This window comes from Lemur catta, chromosome 10 (genome assembly GCF_020740605.2).
Source record: "Lemur catta isolate mLemCat1 chromosome 10, mLemCat1.pri, whole genome shotgun sequence".
NCBI classification, from domain to species: domain Eukaryota; kingdom Metazoa; phylum Chordata; class Mammalia; order Primates; family Lemuridae; genus Lemur; species Lemur catta.
Genome location: NC_059137.1, coordinates 35799692 through 35822546, shown reverse-complemented (window position 1 = coordinate 35822546; position 22855 = coordinate 35799692). Strand labels below are relative to the sequence as shown.

Below are 22855 nucleotides of genomic sequence, written 5' to 3'. Positions count from 1 at the left end.
CCATAGCTCAACTGCAACCTCAAACTACTGGGATCAAGTGATCCTCTTGCCTCAGCCTCCGGAGCAGCCGGGACTACAGGCATGCACCACCATGGCTGGCTAATTTTTCTCTCTCTCTTTTTTTTTTTATAGAAATGGGGTCTCGCTATATTGGTCAGGCTGGTCTCAAACTCCTGGCCTAAAGCCATCCTCCTGCCTCAGTCTCCCAAAGTGCTAGGATTACTGGCCAAAGCCAGCTTGCCTGGCCCTTCGTTCCTTTTATGGTTGAATAATATTATATTGTATGGATACACCACTCTTTATTCATCTGTCCACCAGCTGTTGGATGTTTGGATCGTCTACTTTTTGGATATCAGGAATAATGTACCTATAAACATTTGTATGCACATTCTTGTGTTGATGATTTCAATTCAATTCTCCTGGGCATATTTATATTTAAATGTAGTCTGACTTCCTCCCACAGTTATGTACTAGCAACACATTCAAATATAAGTAAATATTAAACTTTTAATTTGGAACCTAACGCATGCTTGAGAGAAATCACAACTGCTGATACTATGACAACACTGGTGAACCTAAGTCCTGATTTGGCTATATGACTGGACCTTTTAAAGAGTCTAAATTTAGAAACAAATGATAGCTTAATTTTGCTTTAACCTTGAATTTCCAGACACTGGAAGCTAAGAAGGAGAATATCCTGGCATGAATCCTATCCTGATTACAAGAAAAGCTTTTCTTGTAGCTAACTTTTTAGATGAACACAACTTCTATCATAATTGCTTCTATAGTTTTCAGGAGAGCAACCAGGTAAACTCACCCTCTTTAGTACTCAGCATGGTACATAAATTCTTCGTAAACAATGGTAAAGCTCTGCTGTAATAGACTGTTCTTTCCACAGAGCTGAAATCTTCCACTCCTAACAATTTCCATAGGTTATCTTTTGTTTCCCCCATTAAGGTTCACCATCTGATGGTTCAGACGGTGAACTTGGCCTACCCAAAAAACAACTGGACCTTTCTCCTGTGCCCTTCTTTGCACTTATATAGTACTTACCTTCCCTAAACCCTGACAATATACCTCTCAGCTATATTCCAGCCCCAGGACAAAATTAACTATGTTAACAGACTATCTCATCTGCTCTTCATCAAAACACAGAAAAACATTCAGAAAAAGTAATTGAGGCTCAGAAGGGTGAATTTACTTGCCTAAATGAATTCCAGTATTATTCTAACAAGTATTAACAATTTTATAAGATTTTCATTTTCCAACTTAGAAATACATAAAGGGGAAAAACTAGTACAACTAAACAAAAATTTTTCTTCAGATTTACTTCCTGAAGAATTGCAGATATGAAGAAACAACACAAATTTAAATTGGACAAGTGATGTTACAATAACTAGGAAAACTTAAGTCAGGATAATTCAAGGTAAATATGTTTATACTAATTTATCTGTGAATTCCTTTAATTATTTTAAGAACTACATAAGAATGCCTAAGTCAGAGTGTTTAAATAGCAATAACTAACATACACTAAAATTTATCTCCCTGGTTTAAACATTCTGGCAAAATTAAAGACATAAGAGTAGAGATACCTACCGATCGTGATTGCTGTGTCTGGAAAGGGACAAACTGGCCTGGTGGTGGCAAATGAGGAGGATGATGGGGAGAAAGGTGAGGAGGATGTATAAGAAATGGATCACTAGAAATAAGGGGTGGAAATGCAGCATATGGTACTGGCAAGTGTTGGACCGAACATGCCTGAAGCATCTGTAAAAGAAACCATTATTTTTTGGTTAAAAATATCAGAATATATAATTTTTTTAAAAGATAGGTTAAAATCTGTCATTGTTATTCCTCCCTAAAATCATACAAAAATGTTTTAAATAACTTATATTAACAATAAAGTAGTATATTTTTTATCTACCAGTAAAGTATTGGTAACTAGTAATTATTCTGTATTTTAAATAATTTTTACCACCAGTCAAAACACCTTTTACTTTTAGACCTTTTAACACCCATGAAATGGGGAGAAGTGCTGCAGAGAAGAGGAATCTCTCTAGTTGCTTTAAGATGTAGCAGATGTTAGTTACTATTATACCAATAAACTGTTTTTCAATCTTGTAGAAATTTCTTTTCTTTCTAGAATTTTTATAAGAGCACAACTCTCAACTAATTGCCTTATGCTCTCTCATTATTTTAGTCAGCAAATTTAGCACAATGGTTCTAATTACTGAGAAACTAAACTTGCTTAATCTGTTAAAGTAGCATTGGTATTTGTATGTGTATGGTTTGTTTTAATCTCACAGCCAGACCAGGTTACTAGTTATATTTAAATTTTGCCACTTGCTTTCCTTTGAATACACTGCTGACCTTAGATAAGTCATTTAGATCCTCTGGATTCCAGCAACCTCATTTGTGAAAGGAGGCTGGACTGAGAGTTGGTAGATTAAAGGATAAACATAAGCTTCAGAGGTTTAAAAAAAAGTGGGTGTGAATCTCTGTTCTCTTGCGCTAATTGTCTCTAAAAGTTAAGTCATTTAACTTTTCAGATTCAGCATCTAGAAAATGGGACTTTCATCACTGGCTTCTGATAGTGAGGAATAAGACCAAGCACTCAAAGTGCCTATTAAAACCGAGTAAGTGCTGAGACTGTAACTGCTGAACAGTAAGGTCTCTGAGACTTAGCCTGACCCTCATCAGCCCTTTAACTATAAACATCAAGCTTTAATTATAAACAGTATAGATAGATGAGGAAACATGGTTTGACCCTCACGATAGCCAAATATGTGTAATTTTATTAAATGGTTACTAATTTTATTAAATGGATGCTAACTGAGATTTCTGTTGCAATAAAATTGGCCTTCTTCCTTGGAAGTGAAGCTATAAAGACAGTCTCTTAAATTTTGTTTGCTTACATAATGCACTTAGCTATTTCTAAAGAAGGCTGAGTCATAAATTATGAAACAAAATCCAAGTTGGTGAGCTGTGAGATCTACTGAGAACAAAGGCACAGACTTACTGGAGGAGGCACACTACAGACAGGGAGGTGTTGTCCACTGAAAACCACAGAGCATCCTGGGACCTGCTGTGTACTACAAGCAGGGATGTGCTGGCCTGTGCAGAGTGGAATCCCATGTGGTGCCACTGTTGTTACTGTATAAGAAACAGGGACTGTGCCTTGATGGAGCTATTGGGAAAGAAAAACAGAATAGCTGTTTAGATACAATATGTGACTATTAAAAATTAACATTTGGTCTTTTATTGGTTCTTTTCTCAGCTGCACAAATTACCTCTTCAATAGTTTTGACCGGAATACTATCTCTGTATAGGAAAGCTATTTCAAGATTATATACAATCCCTGCAGAACTGGGGCTAAACTCTTCCCTTAAGGGACCTAAAGCCCAGGAGAAAAATGAATTGTGATTATTAACTCTTCTAGCCTGACTTATAGAGCAGAAATTTTTTCTAAAAGGGAAATTTTTGGAAAAACAAAAGCTGGTATCTTCCTATCCTTGGTCACATTCAACAGAAAACACATTTTGTTTAGTTGAAACTAGTAAAACAATGCAAAGCCCTATTTGAAAAAGCTAAATAATGTCCTTCCCTCCTGGACAATCTTATTCTCATCATACCTTTCTCTAGGAGCATACAAGCATGATTACACATAAATTGTCATTTTTGTGTAAATGGCACAAAATTAACAGAAATGAGATATTACCCATGATTTTGTCTCTTCACTTAATATTGTATTGCAGATATGTCTTCAAGAGAGTTAAAGGCAACTTGTTCTTTTTGATACTAGCCAGATATTTCAAGTACTAAACAAGAGTCCTACCATATACCAATAGACATTCAAGTTTTTACTGTTTTGTCAGCACAAACACAATTGTAAAAAATGCCATTGAAGGTATATATCCTTATATATTAGTTTTATTTATCTCAGAGGGATTACCAGGTAAAGGGTTAAACATATTTTAAACTTTTACAGATATTGCCAAATCACCTGCAAAAGGCTGAATGAAGTCACACTCTCAAGAATAACATACGAGGGCCCATATTTACCAGGATCTTCACTCAAAGTAGACTGTAATTGCATTTTAAGCATGCTTATCTGAAGAGTGAAAAAATGTTAGCAGCATGCTTGCTTTAAATTTGCATTTATGATTAGAGAGGTTGAACATATTTTAACATAGTTTATTAACCCTTTAGATTTTCTCGTCTATAAATAATCTGTATCCTTTGCTCACTGCCTACTTTCTACTACGTTTTTTTTTTGAGACAGAGTCTCACTCTGCTGCCCGGGCTAGAGTGCCATGGCATCAGCCTAGCTCACAGCAACCTCAAACTCCTGGGCTCAAGAAATCCTCCTGCCTCAGCCTCCCAAGTAGCTGGGACTACAGGCATGTGTCACCATGCCCAGCTAATTTTTTTTTCTATATATATTTTTAGCTATCCAGATCATTTCTTTCTATTTTTAGTAGAGACAGGGTTTTGCTCTTGCTCAGGTGGGTCTCGAACTCCTGACCTGGAGCGATCCTCCCGCCTCGGCCTCTCGGAGTGCTAGGATTACAGGTATGAGCCACCACGCCCAACTGCCAGTAATCATTCTTTTAATAATTCCAGCAGAGTATTCTTTTAATATTTCACTAGCTACAGTTTATTTAAAACATTTGCATCTGTATTTAAGAGGGAAACTAGTTGATAACTTTCTTTTGTTGTACTATTGAGGTTTCATTATTAAGATTGTGCTAGTTTCATAAAATATATTTAGATGTTTTCTATATTTTTCTATGATCTGGAGTAGTTTAAATTGAAATTACCATTTCATTAAAGGTTAGATAAGAATTCAGAGTAATTTCTAAAAACAGATATATTTTCTAAAGACAGATTTTTAAAGCAGAAGACCTAGTCTGCTCAGGTTTTCTACTTCTTGGTCTGCTTATTTACATATGTAATCTTTTTAATTTCTCAATATGTAGACTCAACACGTGAGACCCTCACCTTTTCTGAAATGCAGCCTTTTTCTTTTCTTTCTTTGGTTCCATCCCTAACCACCACCCCTCTTCCCTTCACTTTAGCACCCACCTCCCAAGGTGAGTACACATTCTTCCACATTTTTCTCTGTGTTCCCATAGTCCTATGTATACATATATACTATGTTTTACAAAATGGGACTCTGTAAACACTTTTCTCCATTTTGTTTTTCTTGCTCATAACGAGGAGGAAAAAGATAAAATTATTTCTTTTGTTATTTTATGTGCATAGTTTTATCAGGTTATGGGCACAAATAATGTAAATTAGAAAACCAAAAACATTTCTTTTTATAATTTACTACATGGTAATTTTTAAAAAGTGCTTCAGGAACATAATAAAAATGTCTTTTTTTTTTTTTTGAGACAGAGTCTCCCTGTGTTGTCCAGGCTGGAGTGCCATGGCGTCAGCCTAGCTCACAGCAACCTTAAACTCCTGGGCTCAAGCAATCCTCCTGCCTCAGCCTCCTGAGTAGCTGGGACTACAGGTGCATGTCACCACGCCCGGCTAAGTTTTTCTATTTCTAGTAGAGACTAGAGACGGGGTCTCGCTCTTTCTCAGGCTGGTCTCGAACTCCTTATTTCAAGTGATTCTCCTGCCTCAGCCTCCCAGAATGCTAGGATTACAGGGGTGAGCCACTACGTCCAGCCAATAAAAATGTCTTGACAGAAGAATGGCAGCTGGGTAAAACCCTAATTTCTCTCAGTTGTCAGTATACATTATGTTGTTTTTTTTCTATTATCTAGCACAGAATATAAAAAGTCAGATGCTATTCTGATTAGCTTTCCTTTGCAATTTCTCCTGTCCATAAACCTGCAAGATTTTTTCTTTATCCATAAAATCCAGTGAATTTATAAAGGCTGTGTTTAGATTTCTGTCTTTCTTGACATCAGAAACTCCATAGATGGATCATATAATTATGGTCTTCATTCTTAGGCTCTAAAAACAGGCAACCCCTCTCCCTTAGCTAGTCCCTCAGTTCTTGGCAAGAAAAAAAGAGAAATAAAGGCTTATGCCTATCATCTCCTTGGAGACCTATAGAAACCTGTGAGCAAAGACTCACTCAACTGTCTTCTTCATTGAATTATTCCAGAAGAAACTGGAAGGGTGAGGGAAACGGGGATATGTACTCACACCACCAGCTGTCTGGTATTTCCTATTAATCCTGAATCAGTAATTTCAAACCAATTATTACGTGAAGTTATTCTGAGCTTTCATAACCTTGATCCTAATATTTTAAGTTCAAATTTATTCTATGGAAGCTGTGTAGAATTTAAATCTCGATTCTTATAAGGAATGAGAAACCTAACAAAAATAACTTCATTTTAGGTAAGATTAAAAGAAATCTGAAACAAAGAACCAAACAATCTCAGTAAACTGCCATCATTTTGCATCTGTATTTCCAGGACATTCTGTCATTATACCTGATCATGTATGTCAACCATTACTGCATTCTGCTGGGGTGGATGAGCAGCAGGATGTAACAGACGGGGAGATACATTCGGAGGGTGGAAGGCTCGAGGCTCCTCTATTGCTTGCTGCTGTGCATAAGGAAGATGGTGATAGTTTTCATCTTGACTAACGGAATTATGTCGAGACAGACGATCCCTTCTTCCTCTCTGGCGTCTGACAGGAGGACTGTAGTATAGTAAATATCAAAAAGAAAGTCATTATAATGTTTACCACTGTGATCCATCAGGATTCTGTATTCTCTCTCTGTCATTAATCAACAGTGTATGTTAAAGTAAGCTTGAGTATTAAATAATTGCTAAGGTTCCCCATCAGCTCCAAAAATTTAACAGATTTAAATATAAAGCGTATGTATAATTTTTAAATAATGAAAGAAAACACTATTGTATTCAGAGTATTCAGCTCTGAAAGTACTTAGAAATCAATAGCTAACGAGTCTTTTAAAAATAGCGTATGAAACTGCCCTTTTTGTAAGTAAAAAATAGCCAAATATTAGCAATTTCATACGGTTTAACCTATTATTTTCCTCCCTTTATAAATATTATAATAAGCAAACTTTAATCTGTACGTATCTTGTCAGTATTCCTCATATATATAACGGGCACTTTGTGTTTTTATATTCGGCTAAGACATACATAAGGCACAGTTCTTATCCGCCCTAAATGGTACTTTTAAAAAATGAGAATAGAAAAAAACATGAAATAACTAAAGAACATACAATTTACTGACAACTGCAAATACAACAGTGAGTAAATACTGAGAATGGATATGATTGGCAGTGTCAGCATAAATAGTCCGAGAATATACAGAATTTTTAATTAGAACCTGCTTATTGAAGCAGAGCACATTTATTCTCCATGTACTAGTCATCTACATAGTTTAATACAAATTTTGTCATTGTGACTCAACTTCCATTTTCTACTTCTCTTTACTTCCATAATTCACCTCCACTGATTTTTACAATGTGTCAGCACAAAGGCAATTTAACAAAAGGCCTTATTAAAATGTACTCCATGTTGGGCAAAGGAGGCCAAACATCTCTCTTCTAGGCAAAGCTAAAAATGCCATCTCAGCAACCTTTTTTATAAAGGTAGGTCACTTTTTTCTCAATCTTCCCACTCTGTACCTCTAAATCTGTTTCTTCTCACTACAAACTCTCTAATCTTAAGAGAACAAGGGATATTCCTTTGCAAGATCAACTCAACAGTACTCCTGACACCATCCTCCCAGGTTCTTGCTCCACTAATTGTTTCCTCTATCTTTAGTTTTAGTACAACTTTTTGCATTTTTGCTTCCAAACTACAGATTGTATTTTATGGAATTCAAGAGGTTATCTATTTTAGGACTAAAAATCTTTTTATTTTGAAATAATTTTGGTACAGTGTTTCTACATACCCTTCACTCAGCTTCCGTTCATGTTAATATCTGCCATAACCAGAGAACAATTATCAAAATTAAGGGATAAACTGGTACCATACTATTAATTAAACTACAAAATATATCTGGACTTCACTCATTTTTCCACTATTGTCCCTCACTGCTTCAGAATATAATGCAGGATCCCATACTGCATATAGTTGTCATGTCTCCTTAATCACCAAAATTTGTGACAATTTGAGTCTTTTCTTGTCTTTCATGACCTTGACACCTCTGAAGATATTAGTCATTCACTCTGCAGAATTCCCCTCATCCTGAGTTTATTTGATGTTTTCTCACCATCTGCCTTGAAGGGTATGCATATTTGGGAAAGAGATGACAAGCGGTGATATGCCACTTTTAGTGTGTCACATGAAATCAACATACATCACTGGTGATAGTAACATTAATCACATGGCTCATGGGGTGTCTGCCAGGACTCTCCACTACAAAATTATCATTCTTCCTTTTGTAATTACCAAATATTTGGGGAGAGATACTTTCAGACCATGCAAATATCCTGCTTCTGCTTAAAGTTTTACCACTAATTTTACCATCCATGAATGGATCTGTATAATCACTACCTATGTTGTTCTAGTGGTGATTTTTTATCTCCCTCAGTTTTTCTACATTTAATTGGAATTCTTCTATAAGAAAGAATTGTTACCTTATTTGCTTATTCAGTTATTTATAATCAATATGGACTCATGGATATTTATTTTATTCTTCGGGTTATAATCCATACTATTGTTTTATTTTTTCAAATTATTCCAATGGGAACGCTTTCAGTTCGGCTCTGGTGCTTTTTCAACATGTCCCTATCCTTTTGAGCACTTCCTTAATATCTGGCACCACAATGTGCTCCAGGCTCATCTTGTAGTTTCCCTACCCCAGCCCTGGAATTAACTAGCTCTCCAAAGAGCCCTGATTCCTCTGACTACTGATTGGTATTTAGAAGCCAAGATCAGGTGCTAGTTGTACTCACTGCTACTACTAAGTCACTGTTTCTAGGCTCTCTGACAGCAGAACAAAGAAATATGTCTATGTATACTAACCCACGTCTACGCACATATCAACATTTCTTTATCAAATATTTTAAAGGATTATCTCATGTATTACTAAAAAGAAAAGTTGCCAAATAAACTATGCTAGACTAATTTTGTCTTTATGAGATGTTAATATGTGAAAAAATGTGCACCTTAAAATAAAAATGGAATACATATGCTCAGATCACCCATCTCTCTTAAAAAAAACCCAACCTATCCACAAACTTAAGAACCCTTTTTAATAATTTTTTTTCTCTCAATTGTTGCCACTTGATCTCACTTCCCCACTCAAAAATAATTTATGTAGTTCTTGAACTAATCACAAAATGAGATCTAGTCCTCATGCTGACACCCACGTCCCCTTATGACTTTGAGCCCTATATTTCCCATACTATCTCTCATTAAATCTATTATATGTGCCTTTATAGGATATTTAAGAAGCTGAATTACTAGAAAATGTCTAAATAAGAAATAGTGATAAAATGATGGGCAAATATTTCTTTCAGTTGAAATATTTCTACCAGCGATACATACATACTTTGTCATTTTGTTTTAGGTATAACACTTGTACATGGCACAAAGTATGGATTTTGTGCTGGCCTCACTTTCCTGCCTTTTGTTGCACAAAATTTTCTATTTATGTTGTTTATCTATATAAGTGAGCTATACGTTCTATTCTTCTCATGATTAGTCTTACATTTTCCAACAACTACTTTCATTTTCCTAAAATCATCTAATCAGCATTCCTGGGGAGGGGAGTTAATATAACTTTACTTCTTTCTGTTCTGTCCCCATCTCAGGTTCAGACCTTTTCTGTATTTCTTTCTAAAGCAACATTATTTAGACTTAGTAGTGTGTCTTTTTTGTTTTCTTTGTTAACCAATGGTCTTCAACCCTATTTCTTACATTTATTATTCTACTTCCTGGATATAGTACAATATCTAATAATAAAGTTGTCCCTTGTTATCCGTGGTGGGTTGGTTCCAGGAGCCCCCTGCTATGGACACCAAAATCTGTAGATGCTTAAGTCGCACAGTTGGTCTTGTGGGATCAAGGATACAAGTCAGCCCTCTTTATCCACAGGTTCCATATCCCAAGAATACTATATTTTTGATTCACGATTGGTTCAACCCACTTTGATACAGAGGGAGGATCTCTTACTGGCCAACTTTCTGAGTCTGAATGTTTGCAAATGCTTTTATATTTTGACTTTATATCAAATAAGTCAACTTTATTTTGATAGAATTCAAAATAAAAAATAAGTTTCTCATAACTGTGAAGATTTAGTCCACTGTCTTCTTATATCCAATGCTCTTAAATAAGAAGCTTGTGGTCAGTCTGGTTCCCACTTCTTTGTGGATAGTATTTTCTGTCTTGGGATGTTTGTGAATTTTTATTTATCCTTGGTGTCTGTGCTGGAATTTCACTAAGATCCTGTTCAAAACTCAGTCTTATACTGTAGCCTTCTGGAAATATTATTAGACATAATTTAGAATTGATGGCTCTGTCTCTATACTTAAATTTACTTTTCCACACTTTCCATTTTGCCATTTTATAATATATTCTGGGAAATTTCCTCCAGTTGATCATCCAGAAACTTACTTTGTCTGCCCATTTATTAAGTTTTACCAACTAAGATTTCTAGTTGATTTTTATGAATGCAATATCCCTCTTGTATCTCTCATATGACACTTATTCTAAAATTTTATTTTGCTTATTCCACTGTTTCTCCAGGTTCTTCCATTAATTATTGGGTTTAATGCCCCTATTTATTCAGGTTGTTTTATTGCATTTAATGCCCCTCTTTCACTTTGTTGGTTTTCTTGTATGCTTGGTAATTTCCTGGTTTTGTGCTCACCTTTGTATCTGAAATCCTGCTAGATTACTGTTACAAATTGGATCTGCGTGGTATGGCCTGCTTCTGGGAGAAAATCTGGCAACTAAGTTTATAGCTAGCCTATACTAAGTGGTAAGTGAGGATAGAATAAGGAATAAGACACACTGCTGAACAAAATAAGCCACTTTTCTAGGTGGTAAATGCTCTCTACTCCTCCCTTGTGTTGCCATGAACAAAAAGCATGATGCTTCTCACCAACTGAAGAACACATAGTGGCTGGGTGCTATGGGTTGAAGACCACTGGTTAACAACGAAAACAAAAAAGACACACTACACTAAGTCTGAATAATGTTGCTTAAAAAAGAAATAAATACAGAAAAGGTCTGAACATGAGATGGGGACAGAACAGAGAGAAGTAAAGGTATATTAACTCCCCTCCCCAGGAATGCCTGTAATTCCAGCACTTTGGGAGGCAAGAGTATAGCTTGAGGCCAGGAGTTCAAGATCAGCAAGACTCTGTCTCTAAATAAAATTTAAAAATTAGCCAGGTGTGACGGCTTGCACTTATAGTCCCAGCTACTCAGGAGGCTGAGGGCAGGAGGACCGTTTGAGCCCAGGAGTTCAAGGCTACAGAGATGTATCATTGCATCACTGTACTACAGCCTGGCGACAGACTGAGATCTGTCTCTTAAAAAAAAAAAAAACCCACACATAGCTAGTTACTATTAACATCTGTAAACAGATATTTCTGACACTCCCTTCCTGGCCTAAGGCATTTCCTACATCCTAAAAATTCTACTTCTAGGTTCATATCCTAGTGAGACTTTTTATATATGTACACAGGGAGATGTGCATATCACGGTTCCTAACAGTAATCTTTTAATAACTAGAAATTAGGCACAACTGTATCACAGTAAAAATACATGAACCATTGCTACCAACATTAAAAACAGAATGCTAATAAATGAAGCCTAAGAATACATTTAAATGAAAACAGGCAAAAACCAAAATCATGTTGTTTAAGAATATACTCAAAGGTACTAAAAACTGTAACAAACAAGGGAATGCTGCCAAACTCCAGGACAAGGTTACTCTCTAGGAAGGAGGAAGAGGAAGGGGAATGGTAACACCAGAGGGACTTTTGGGGAATGAGTAACACTATTTTGACCTAGGTGTTGGGTACGTGTGTTTGTTATCCTTTTAATTGTATATATTTTTTTACATGTTCTTCTGAATGTATGACACAATTCACCAAGAAACAGAAAAAGACTACAGTAGGTACTTGGGCCATAACTTTGAAACAACCTTATTTCCTCATGCTTATTATATCTAACAGCTACAACATAATTTACCTGACATTTTACTTAAACATTCCCATATAATTGGTTAATAAGGTACTGGGGAATGTAAAAGTCTTAGTGTCTCAACAGAAAATAGCTCAGACACAGGTTTGTGTTGTCTCATTTGGAACACAGAATGATGGTTTTAAGATCCCTTCTGCATTAGTCTGCCATAGCAAAGCACCACAAACTGGGTGGCTTAAACAGAAACTTATTTTGTCAAAGTTCTGTAAGCTAGAGGTCTGAGATCAAGGTACCAGCATGGTTGGCTTCTGGAAAAGGGATCTCTTCCCAGCTCAGAGATGATCACCTTCTTACTGCACCCTCACATGGTAGACAGTGAGTTTACCAATGACCCCTCTTCTTATAAGGACACTAATTCCTATGGATAAGGGTCCCACCCTTATGACCTCGTTTTAACCTTAGTTAATTCCTTAGAGGTCATGTTGCCAAAAACAACCACACTAAGGGTTATGGCTTCCACATATTAATTGGGGAGGGAGGAGACACACATTCAGTCCATAACACATTCCTAACTCAAGATTCACTACTATTCCTTAGATTATCAACATTCGGAACACACAAACAGGTATCTCATCCTAAGGATACACTATTTCCCTGAAATAAGAAATATGACCTCAGGCAACAACTAAAGAGAAAGAAACGCTGAACAAATGCATTCCCCTGTGAAGAAAAGGCAAGGGCCAAGTTCCGGAGAAGAGAGGCCTAAAAGTTGAACTAAACTTCAGTCATTCTTTTCATACCACAGGTTCCACAGTTTTATAAGAAACATAATTAAGCTCCTAATTGCCTTAGAGGATATAGAAGGAAGAGGAATGAAGAGTAATTTACATCTAAGATTTCCATTTTATGAACTACAGAAAGTATTTTTCAGTAATCAGGATTTTAGGCTGGCACACAAACTCTTAAAGCGTGAGGCAGCTGAATTCATATATAATGGCATGGATTGACTTCAGGTAAATCACTTTAGCCTCTTTCAATTTCTTCACCTGTCAATTATAAGCTAAATGAACTATTATGACCTAGGGCAGTCACTTACAATGTTGGTTTTTTATGTGTGAATGTGTACATATGTTGATGTGTTTATGAAATGCCTAGAAAAAATGCTTTCTGATATTAAAAAAATATTCACAAACTTAGTAATGGAAGGAAATTTAAGAAATAAATTGTAATCAACTAACCTTCTTCTGTTGCGTGCAGGTGTGTTGCATCGTTCCCCTGAGAAGTGATGTTGGCTTGGTCGAACTGAAGGGGGCTGCCTATTTGATGTCATCTCCCATGGTCGCATTGGTGGTGAGGGAGCTGGTGATGCTGATGTATAATCAAAGACTGAATGAGAGAGGCGCTGTCTCTTGGGACTTGGACTATCTTCACTCTGCCAATGCAACAGAATGGATCAACTGAATAAGACCTTTAAAGGATTTCACATTACTGTATATGCAAAGGTGTTTAAATATATTTAACTTAAAAATGTAAAGGAGGCAAAAAAATGTATATATTTGCTATCAAACCAAATTAAAAACCTTTAAAAAATGATGGGGTAGGATAAGAAGGGAGATGCATTAGTAAATAATATTAAATGACAAATGAACTTTTTTGAAAAAAACTCATCAGAAAACACAAGGTAACAACATACAGGGCATCCAACAGTGCAATGAACTTTTGTATAGTACTTGACCTTTTCTTTAAAATCCCAATCAACCTGATAAATTCCACTATGCTCTCCTGGTCAGTTACCAGTTATACTCTTTTAGGTGTCAATTCTCAGCTGGGAGCTCAGTTTAGGAGGGATATAATTTCAGTAGGCCCTCAACTTGATTCTAAATCATGCTCCTTCCCCTCCTTATTTTTGTGGTTTAGGCCATTACATTTATTTTCTCTAATGAAGGTTACATGGTTAAGGTAAGAGTTATATCAAACAGATAAAGTCATAATCAGCTAATATAAATCATCAGTTCTTAACTAGAATACCACAACACTCTGGAGAGTAACTTGTCAAGTTTTCAAGGGTCCCAGCATGGGCTGTCTATAAAATTGATATGGATCACTTAATTGCATCATTAACTTTTCAGGATTCCCCACCCAACTCAATTTCCCAAATGAGTCTTCTTGAGACTGAAAATTACAAATTAGCTGAAAACTTGATAAGGCTGTGTGTATTCTAATTCTAACAGAACCTCTCCTATCTCCAATCTATTCTTGCAAGTTAATTACTTGGGCATTAGAGTTCTTTTGGTTGGAAAACAATTAGTACCTGCTGTTAACACAAAAATCACCTTAAAACATTAGCAAAAGAATATATGGGGCTACATAATTCTGTTAGATTTTAAAGACATAAGCCTACAAAACAGAACTGATTGTTTTATTTAAACAGACAGGAAAAAGGCAAATTACTAAATGGTTATATTTGATCATTCCAAATTATTTAGCAGAGATATTCCAAAAACTGTCATTTTCCTTCTATAATATATTTAAGAAATATTGTAGTTAAAATACAAAATATGAAAGCATTGCTGTTGTCACTCTCCCTACCACCACGTAAATCATATTATTTCCCCAGATTTAATGGTAAAGTTGTCACTTGGTATTAGGGGCAGGAGGATTGGCTCCAGGACACCAGACTCCCAGGATACCAAAATCTGAAGATGCTCAAGTTTCTTATATAAAATGGTGTAGTGTTAGGCTGAGCACAGTGGCTCATGCCTGTAATCCCAGCTCCTTGGGAGACTGAGGCAGAAGGCTCACTTGAGCCCAGGAGTTTGAGAACAACCTGAGCAACACAAGACCTGGTCTCTACAAAAAAATTTTAAAAATTAGGCAGGCACGGTGGCATGCACCTCTAGTCCTAGCTACTCGGGAGGCTGAGGCAGGAGGATCACTTGAGCCCAGGAGTTTGAGGTTGCAGTGAGCTACGATCCAGCCACTGTACTCTAGCCTGGGCAACAGAGCAAGACAAGGTCTTAAATAAATAAATAAATAAATAAATAAATAAATAAATAAAATAAATAAATAAATAAATAAGGTGTAGTGTTTGCATAAATCCATGCATATCCTCCCATATATTACTTAAAATATCTAATACAATGCAAATGCTATGTAAATAGTTGTCATACTGTATTTTAAAAATTTGTATTACTTTTTATTTTATTGTTTTCAGATATTTTCGATCCCTTGTTGGTTGAATCTGCAGATGCAGAACTTTCCAATATGGAGGGCCAACTATTCCTAAAACTTAAAAAATCGTAAATAACCACTGAAATTTGGACATTTTGATTAAAAAAAAAAAAAAGGCAGAATCAACACTGACACATAAGCACCAGAAATAGGCTATCTCCACAGCTGGGAAAACAGATTTGATTAACATTGACTTTTTAAAGAACAAAATACTAGCAACAATTGTGGTCATTAGCTTTTATACATATCCTACACTGCCTATTATACATTGTAAAGCCTAATGCAAGCTAAGACAGGGAACTTTGAATCCTAGAAATTCAAGGCCTAAAATGGAAAATGCTGCAGATCCACATGATAAAAGTCAAACGACCTGAGAAAGTGCTTCCAGGGGTGGGGAACCTGCAGCCTTCCTTCTAATATCAAGATTGTTCTTTTTAAAGCACCAGAGGAAGCAAGAAAAGCTTCATTTTTCTCTGATGTTCCCTTTTTAATAAATGGATTTGTTCTGTAAAATTTGGATTCAGTCAAAAGGCCTCATTGATATTTTCAGTGATGTTCAAATTGTAAGTTAACAGCTGTACTTAGTTTACAACAAACAAATTGCTTTTAAGAGTAGAGGTAAGGATAGATGGCTGAGAAAAGTTCCCCATCTCTTTTCTTTGTGCTGTGATGGGTTCACAATGGCGAAAAAGAGGAGACAAAGAATAGGATGTGAAGGTAAGTGAGGTATTCATTAGCTGTCTGGCAATAAGTCTTACTTTTTATACTCAAAGTAATTGGAAACCACGATGGATACCTAAAGACAGGAAGACATTAAAAAGTAGTTTACTATATGCAACGTGGTCTCATCACATCAGTCAATTTTAGTACTCTAAGGAACTCCAAAGAAAACCTCACAGTTTTCAGAAAAGGGAAGGGGCAGTAACCTACAAAGAAACAAGAATTGGTTTAGCATCACACTTCCCATAGGAAAATAAGGATGCTAAAAGTTCGCTGAATGAAGATAATATTGAACCTAGAATTTAATACTCTGATCAAACTATTAACTGACGGGAGGGCAAAAACAAAGACCTGTGCCAGATGTATAAAGACTCAAAGTTACTTCTTACATATCAGACAATTTTACTTGATTTTAACTTCTCACTCCTTCTGTCACTGAAAGATATTTAAACACGTGTGCAAGACACACACACACACACACACACACACACACACACTCCCCGCCTTATCACCAATAAGCAGTAGAACCAACCCAGAAGTGTGATGAAATGAAATCCCAGGAATGTAGCAAGTTTGAAAAGCAATCATTCCAAATTAGAACAAGTCAGAGGGCTCTGAGAAAAAAGCCCGAAATGAAGTAGATTCAAAACATAAGGCTGAGGGCAGGGTATGGCGGCTCAAAACTGTAATCCCTGCACTGTGGGAGGCCTAGGCGGAGGATCACTTGAGGCCAGGAGTTCAAGACTAGCCTGGGCAACATGGTAAGACCTTATCTCTATTTTTTTTTTTTATTAGCTAGCTGGGCATGGCGGCATGCACCTATAATTGTAGCTACTCAGAAGGCTAAGGCAGGAGGATCACTTGAGCCCAAGGACTTCAAGGTTACCGTGAGCTATGATTAGGTCACTGCACTCCAGCCTGGGTGACAGAGGGAGACCCTGTCTCGGGGCGGGGGATATAAATAAAATTAAAATAACAAAACATATGACTGAGAAGCTGGAAGTTATTAATAAAATTTAAGCACATGGGTCTTCTGTGGTAAAAAAAAAATATAAAAGGTAATCAGTCCAGGAAAATCAAAGAGGAATGCAAATCAATCTGACCTTGTCATCTAATGCATTCTTTTCTTTGAGTAGAATGCGGTAGAGGTCTCAGATGATTACACTTCCTTCTCCATGGCCAAACATGCTCTTTGTCTGCAATGAATATACGGATATTCCTAACACAATGCAAAGTGTTTAATTGGGTTTTCAATAATTAAAATTAACCTAGGACAAGACATGAAAGATCACTGTTGTAGTTACAGCATAGAACTTAAGTAATATAAACTTTGATAAAGTAACTTTATAGACAAAATCATGAACTAAATGTGAAAATAATAATAAATATCTAAAAATAATGGCTTAAGTACAACAAATGTACTTTTAAATGCATTGCTGAACTCAGGGAAAAACGGGACACAGAAATAGGAAAAGAAAACTGAAAACTTGGTTTGTATTTTTGACGTTCTTAGGAGGGACAAAATTCATAAGGACTTATCATTGTGATCCCTGCATGAAGTCAAAACTTCCAAAGTAGTATACTTACAACAAAAAGGAAGATTAGGAAAAGTCATCCAACTGACATAGAGAGTCAACAAAGAAACCTGTCTGCTCTGTCTGGACTTTTGAGTGGAGGAGGAGTTTCTCTTCTGAGAATTCAAACCCAGGTTCACTCCTCATACCAAGTCTGGGGTTCAAATTTTCAGTACCAATGCTGCCTGTGCACCTAGAAGCTTAGAAATTAATATGAAAACTCATCCAGAACTATGCTACCACTAGGACCTCTCTCTCTCTCTCTTTTTTTTTTTTTGAGACAGTCTCACTCATTCTGTCACCCGGGCTAGAGTGCTGTGGTGTTAGCCTAGGTCACAGCAACCTCAAATTCCTGGGCTCAAGCAATCCTCCTGCCTCAGCCTCCCAAGTAGCAGGGACTACAGGTGTGCACCACTATGCCCAGTTAGTCTTCTCTATTTTTAGTACAGATGGGGTCTTGCTCTTGCTCAGAGCTGGTCTCGAACTACTGACCTCAAGCAGAGGTCTGACTCCCAGAGTACCAGGATTACAGGGGTGAGCCACTGCACCTGGCCACTAGGACCTCCTGATAGATGTAAATACAAAGGTGAATCAGGAAGGATACTCTCATTACCTGCACCAGTGGTCCTCAAACTTTTGCTTGTCTCAGAAACCTCAGATTGCTGGCCCTCCTCCCCAGTTTTTAACTCAGAAAGTTGGGACTAGGGCTCAAGAAGTACCATTTCTATCAATATCCCTGGTGATGCTTTATGCTGTTGGTCCAGGAACACTTTAAGATCCAATGAACTAAGAGATAAAGGGCTCTCTTGGGAAAAATATCTAATAATAAATTACCATAAAAGAAAAATTTTAATTCTCAAAGGGATAAGTTCTTTCCCTCCTTTCCTTATTGATTCTGTGCCAATGGACTGACTTTTCAAAGTACCAGATGTTGATAACCTAAAGCCAAAGATGTTGACTTATCTTGTTTAAATCAGGAACAAGTACTATTTCTACTGGCACAGAATATTATACAGAAATTACTGTACAGAACACTGGTACAGATTTAGGAATTACGGGAGGTAAGACAGGAAGTAAATGGAGGTAAGGGAGGGAATAAAGGGAGTGAAAAAGGAAAGAAGGTAGATTTTATACTTAGCATTAAATCTAATAAAGTCTAGGATTACACCTCTGTCAACACCAAACCATTTTTATAACCAAACCGTCATTATTAGAAGTGAAATCAACCCTGTAGGCAGGCATAAGTATTCCATGACTTCACAAAAGCAAATCAGAAGTTACTAAATGTGGCTGGGTGTGGTGGCTCATGCCTATAATCCTAGCACTCTGGGAGGCTGAGGGGAGAGGATCGCTTGAGGTCAGGAATTCGACACCAGCCTGAGCAAGAGCAAGACCCCATCTCCACTAAAAAAAAAAAAAAAAAAAAAAAAAAAAGGAAAGAAAGAAATTAGCCGGGCAACTAAAAACAGAAAAAAAATTAGCTAGGCGTGGTGGCACACGCCTATAGACCCAGCTACTCAGGAGGCTGAGGAAGGAGGATCGCCTGAGCCCAGGAGTTTGAGGTTGCTGTGAGCTAGGCTCACTGCCATGGCACTCTAGCCTCGGCAACAGAGTGAGACTCTGTCTCAAAAAAAAAAGGAAAAAAAGAAGTTATTAAATGCTAAAAAATATTTTTATATGTAATATATATCTCAGGTATATATACCAGAAAAAGTCTTGGGTGACAGGAGATGCTGTACCAGACAAACTTTCCCCCAAACAGAAAAAAGTTCCAAGTTCTAGGATACCAGTGACTAAAATGTGCCTCTGACTTTATGAGCCATTAGCGAGTCCCAAGGACTTCCTCCCTCCCCAAGGCAGTAAGGAGGCAACTAATGTAAGGGAATGAAATCCCCCAACAATCTGACCCTCTTCAATCGTCATTCAGTACTACCATTCACCTTAGAATTACAAATAAGCACATCATGATTTAAGAATCCTCAATTCTCCTTTAAACTCCCAGACTTTCTCTACTTGCCTTAACTATCTGTACCAAAAATGTGGTTTCTCATTCCACAATTAAGGAAAAAAAAAAAAAAACCCAGTTAAATGCAAATGGCCTCAGGAGAGCAAACACTCACTGGATTTCATCTATTTTAAACAAAGGTGAAAACACTTACAAAACTAACATACTCTATATATAGGCAACCTGCTATTAATAACCAAGACAAGATCCTTTTTTGTTTTACAGTGGATGGATATAAACATGGGAAAGCAGAAAATTAATAATGTTATGTTTGGATCACACAATATAGTTTATAAAATGATCTCTAAACATTACCTCATTTAATTCTCCACAAGCTGAAGTCTTTGAATATATGCTCTTGAACTATACAATGTACATAGTGTATTACTTCACACACAACTTTCATTTTTGATGTATAACTCTGATATTCCTCAGCTTAAACGATTTCACAATAAAATTCTCTCTCAACCAGACAAATACATCTTCCTAGAACGTTGTTTTACTTATAGATATAGGAGGGAAAAGAGGCTTTGAATGTTGTGTTTTCAAGTTACCATAAACACGCAGAAACAAAGTAAGAATTTTGATTTTTGATATGATCCAAAGTTTGTGCTTTCTTTTTTTTTTCATGAAAGCCCAAGGAAAACAACAGTTTTATATGCAGTCAGTGCTTGGAAAGGGACTCTAGTAGCATAATATATTGCAATCCCATCATAAAGAATAAGATCCAACACTGTGTGAAAATATTTACGTTACCATCACTGGCTATAACTGCTAATCCACTAGAACACACGAGCAATGAAGTTGCATCCTAAGTCTAGGTAGGGAAGTTTGGCTAGTTTTTGAGTAACAGGGTAGTGATGTTATATTCTAGATTTTTCCCCAATTTTTAATTAAACAAAATATCACTGGTCCACAAAAACTAATTTAACTTAATGCTACAATTGTACTGTTTTCAATCACTATATTTAGTTCCAACAGAGTACTCGATTTTATTCGTCATGTATCCATAACTATAATAATTTTAAGCTGTAAACATAAACAAATGGTTAAAATGAAAACTCTAAAGTATAAGCATAAAGCCAGTGAAAACAGAAAAGACAGTAATAACCTGAAATCAAGAGATCCTCTCAGATAACCACCTGGAAGTGTTCTATAGACAGCTGAAGCTCACAGGGTAAGAATATAAATTGAGGAGTTTTGGATATATAAATAGATTATAGGCTAACGAGGCTGCAGGCATGGACAAAATTGTCCCAAAAAAGTTTATATAATGAAAAGAGGGCTCAATAATGGATCCTGAGAAATCCAACATTTAATATTGGGTAGCTGATGAGTAGAGGAGTGTGGAGTGTGATGGAAGCCAGTGGAAGGGGATCTCAAGGATGCAACTGAGAGGTCATGTAAGGTGAGGGCTGAAAAACATTCACTAGATTTACCAACATGGAGGTCACTGACAAAGAGTTATTTCTTTCTAATATGATTTGCTACCTGTTATAGCATATTCTCCCCTCACAACAATTTTTGGGAAAGTTTTTTTCCCTGTCTTTTCTTCAATAATCTTCCTAATGAATTTAAAGATAATGCTGTAAAGTTTTAAAAACAAAATTCTGTTGATATTTTGGTTGGAATTTTTATACAGTCTATAAATTTGCTGGAATATAGATATTTTTTACAATAATTAGTCTTCTCTTTCAGAAACCTAGATATTTCTCTGTGTATAAATCTTCAAAATTTTAATCACCTAATTAACTCTAGCAAATTTACAAAATAAAGGTTCCACACAACTGTCATTAAGATACCACAAACATCCCTGAAATCAATGGTTGTGCCAGACAGGAAACTGAAGCTCTCCACAATGTATTTAATTACTTTATGAAAGCTTTCTATCATTGAATCTACTGATAGTAAAGAAATTGCTAATTTTAAAACTTTAAGATAGGGGCTGAGAGCAAAGAGACATGAGGGAGTTTAGAGGGTGACGTAACTGTTCTAGTCTTGATTGTGGTGGTGGTTCCAAGTCTATATGCATTTGTCAAAACTCACAAACCTGTATGTATAATGAAAGGGTGAATTTTATTGCATGTTAATTATACTTTGATTTTTTAATTTTTAAAATATTGTGGGCAGCCCTTGGACTCTAATTTTAAACATAGGTTTTTAGAGAGATGTAAATGTGCCTACATTTATACCTCTTCTGTGAGCAATAAATATTCAAAGCCATTACTTTTACAGAAACATTAAAATACCAACCAAATGTTCACCAGGGTACATATACAAGAAAATTCATGGCAGCACTGGTTGTAACAATAAAAAACAGGAAGCAACTCAAATCTCAATAAAAAAAAGGGGGATAAGCTACAGTATAGTCATATAATGGAATACTAAAAGCAGTAAAATTAATCAACTACACAGCCACATGCATTAATATGGATCAATCTCAAGAAGAAAAGTACACAAAGTATGATACCATTTATATTAAATTTAGAAACAACCAAAATTAAACACTATAGCATTGAGGGATATTTTATGTGGTAAAACCATACATAAGAGCAAAGGGATACTGAACACAGAGGTTTACCTGAGGCACAGGTATGGGACAGCAGGTGGATATAATATAGACAGTCATATAAGAGCTTTAAAAGTATTGGTGGTGGTTGATTTTTTTTTTAAGCTGAATGGTGTTTTGTTATTATACATGGTCTGCTTTATACTTTATAACTTGCATATGTGAAATAATTTATAATTTTTAAAAATAAAATATGCATTGGTTGGAAACAATAATAAGGATCCAGGAAAATATCAACACTTTCTCCTCTATGACCACCATACATATTTGCCATACACCAACTCTGTGCTTGATGGGGTGGGGAGGGGGGACGGGAGAGGAATTTCTTTACCCCTAGAGAAGGTTGCAGGGGAAGTGATGTCCTCAGAAAACAGAAGAGTTTTATCTAAGATAAGGAAGCAGAGAAGGTGCTTTAAGAACAAAATGGAAGAGGTAGGTAAATCTGTTTAAAATGGATTATTCCAAAGGCAAGGAAAAGTAGAAAGAGTTAGGAGGCAAGGTACTTGGGGTAAAAGCCAAGAATAAGAAAGCATTAAGACAATAACTTTGTAAGGATAGGAGAAGGGTGGGTAGGTTTTCCTTTTCATGTGGTAACTGTTTTTAAGGATGAGAAGTGTAAGTGGAACTAACAAATTACACCCAATGTTGGTAT

General features: G+C 36.3%; 1 protein-coding gene across 9 annotated transcripts in view; it reads right to left on the bottom strand.

Moving 5' to 3' along the window:
* RNF38 (ring finger protein 38) overlaps window positions 1–22855 on the bottom strand; it is a 119949-nt gene that overhangs the window by 18968 nt on the left and 78126 nt on the right. For all 9 annotated transcript variants that reach the window (XM_045562800.1, XM_045562805.1, XM_045562806.1 and 6 more), the window contains 4 exons: window positions 13343–13536; window positions 6456–6669; window positions 3020–3187; window positions 1597–1767 (listed from right to left, as the gene is read on the bottom strand). In XM_045562800.1, coding sequence (XP_045418756.1) covers window positions 1597–1767; window positions 3020–3187; window positions 6456–6669; window positions 13343–13449 — 660 coding nt within the window. In that variant the 5' untranslated portion in view covers window positions 13450–13536. The remainder of the gene's footprint in view (window positions 1–1596; window positions 1768–3019; window positions 3188–6455; window positions 6670–13342; window positions 13537–22855) is intronic.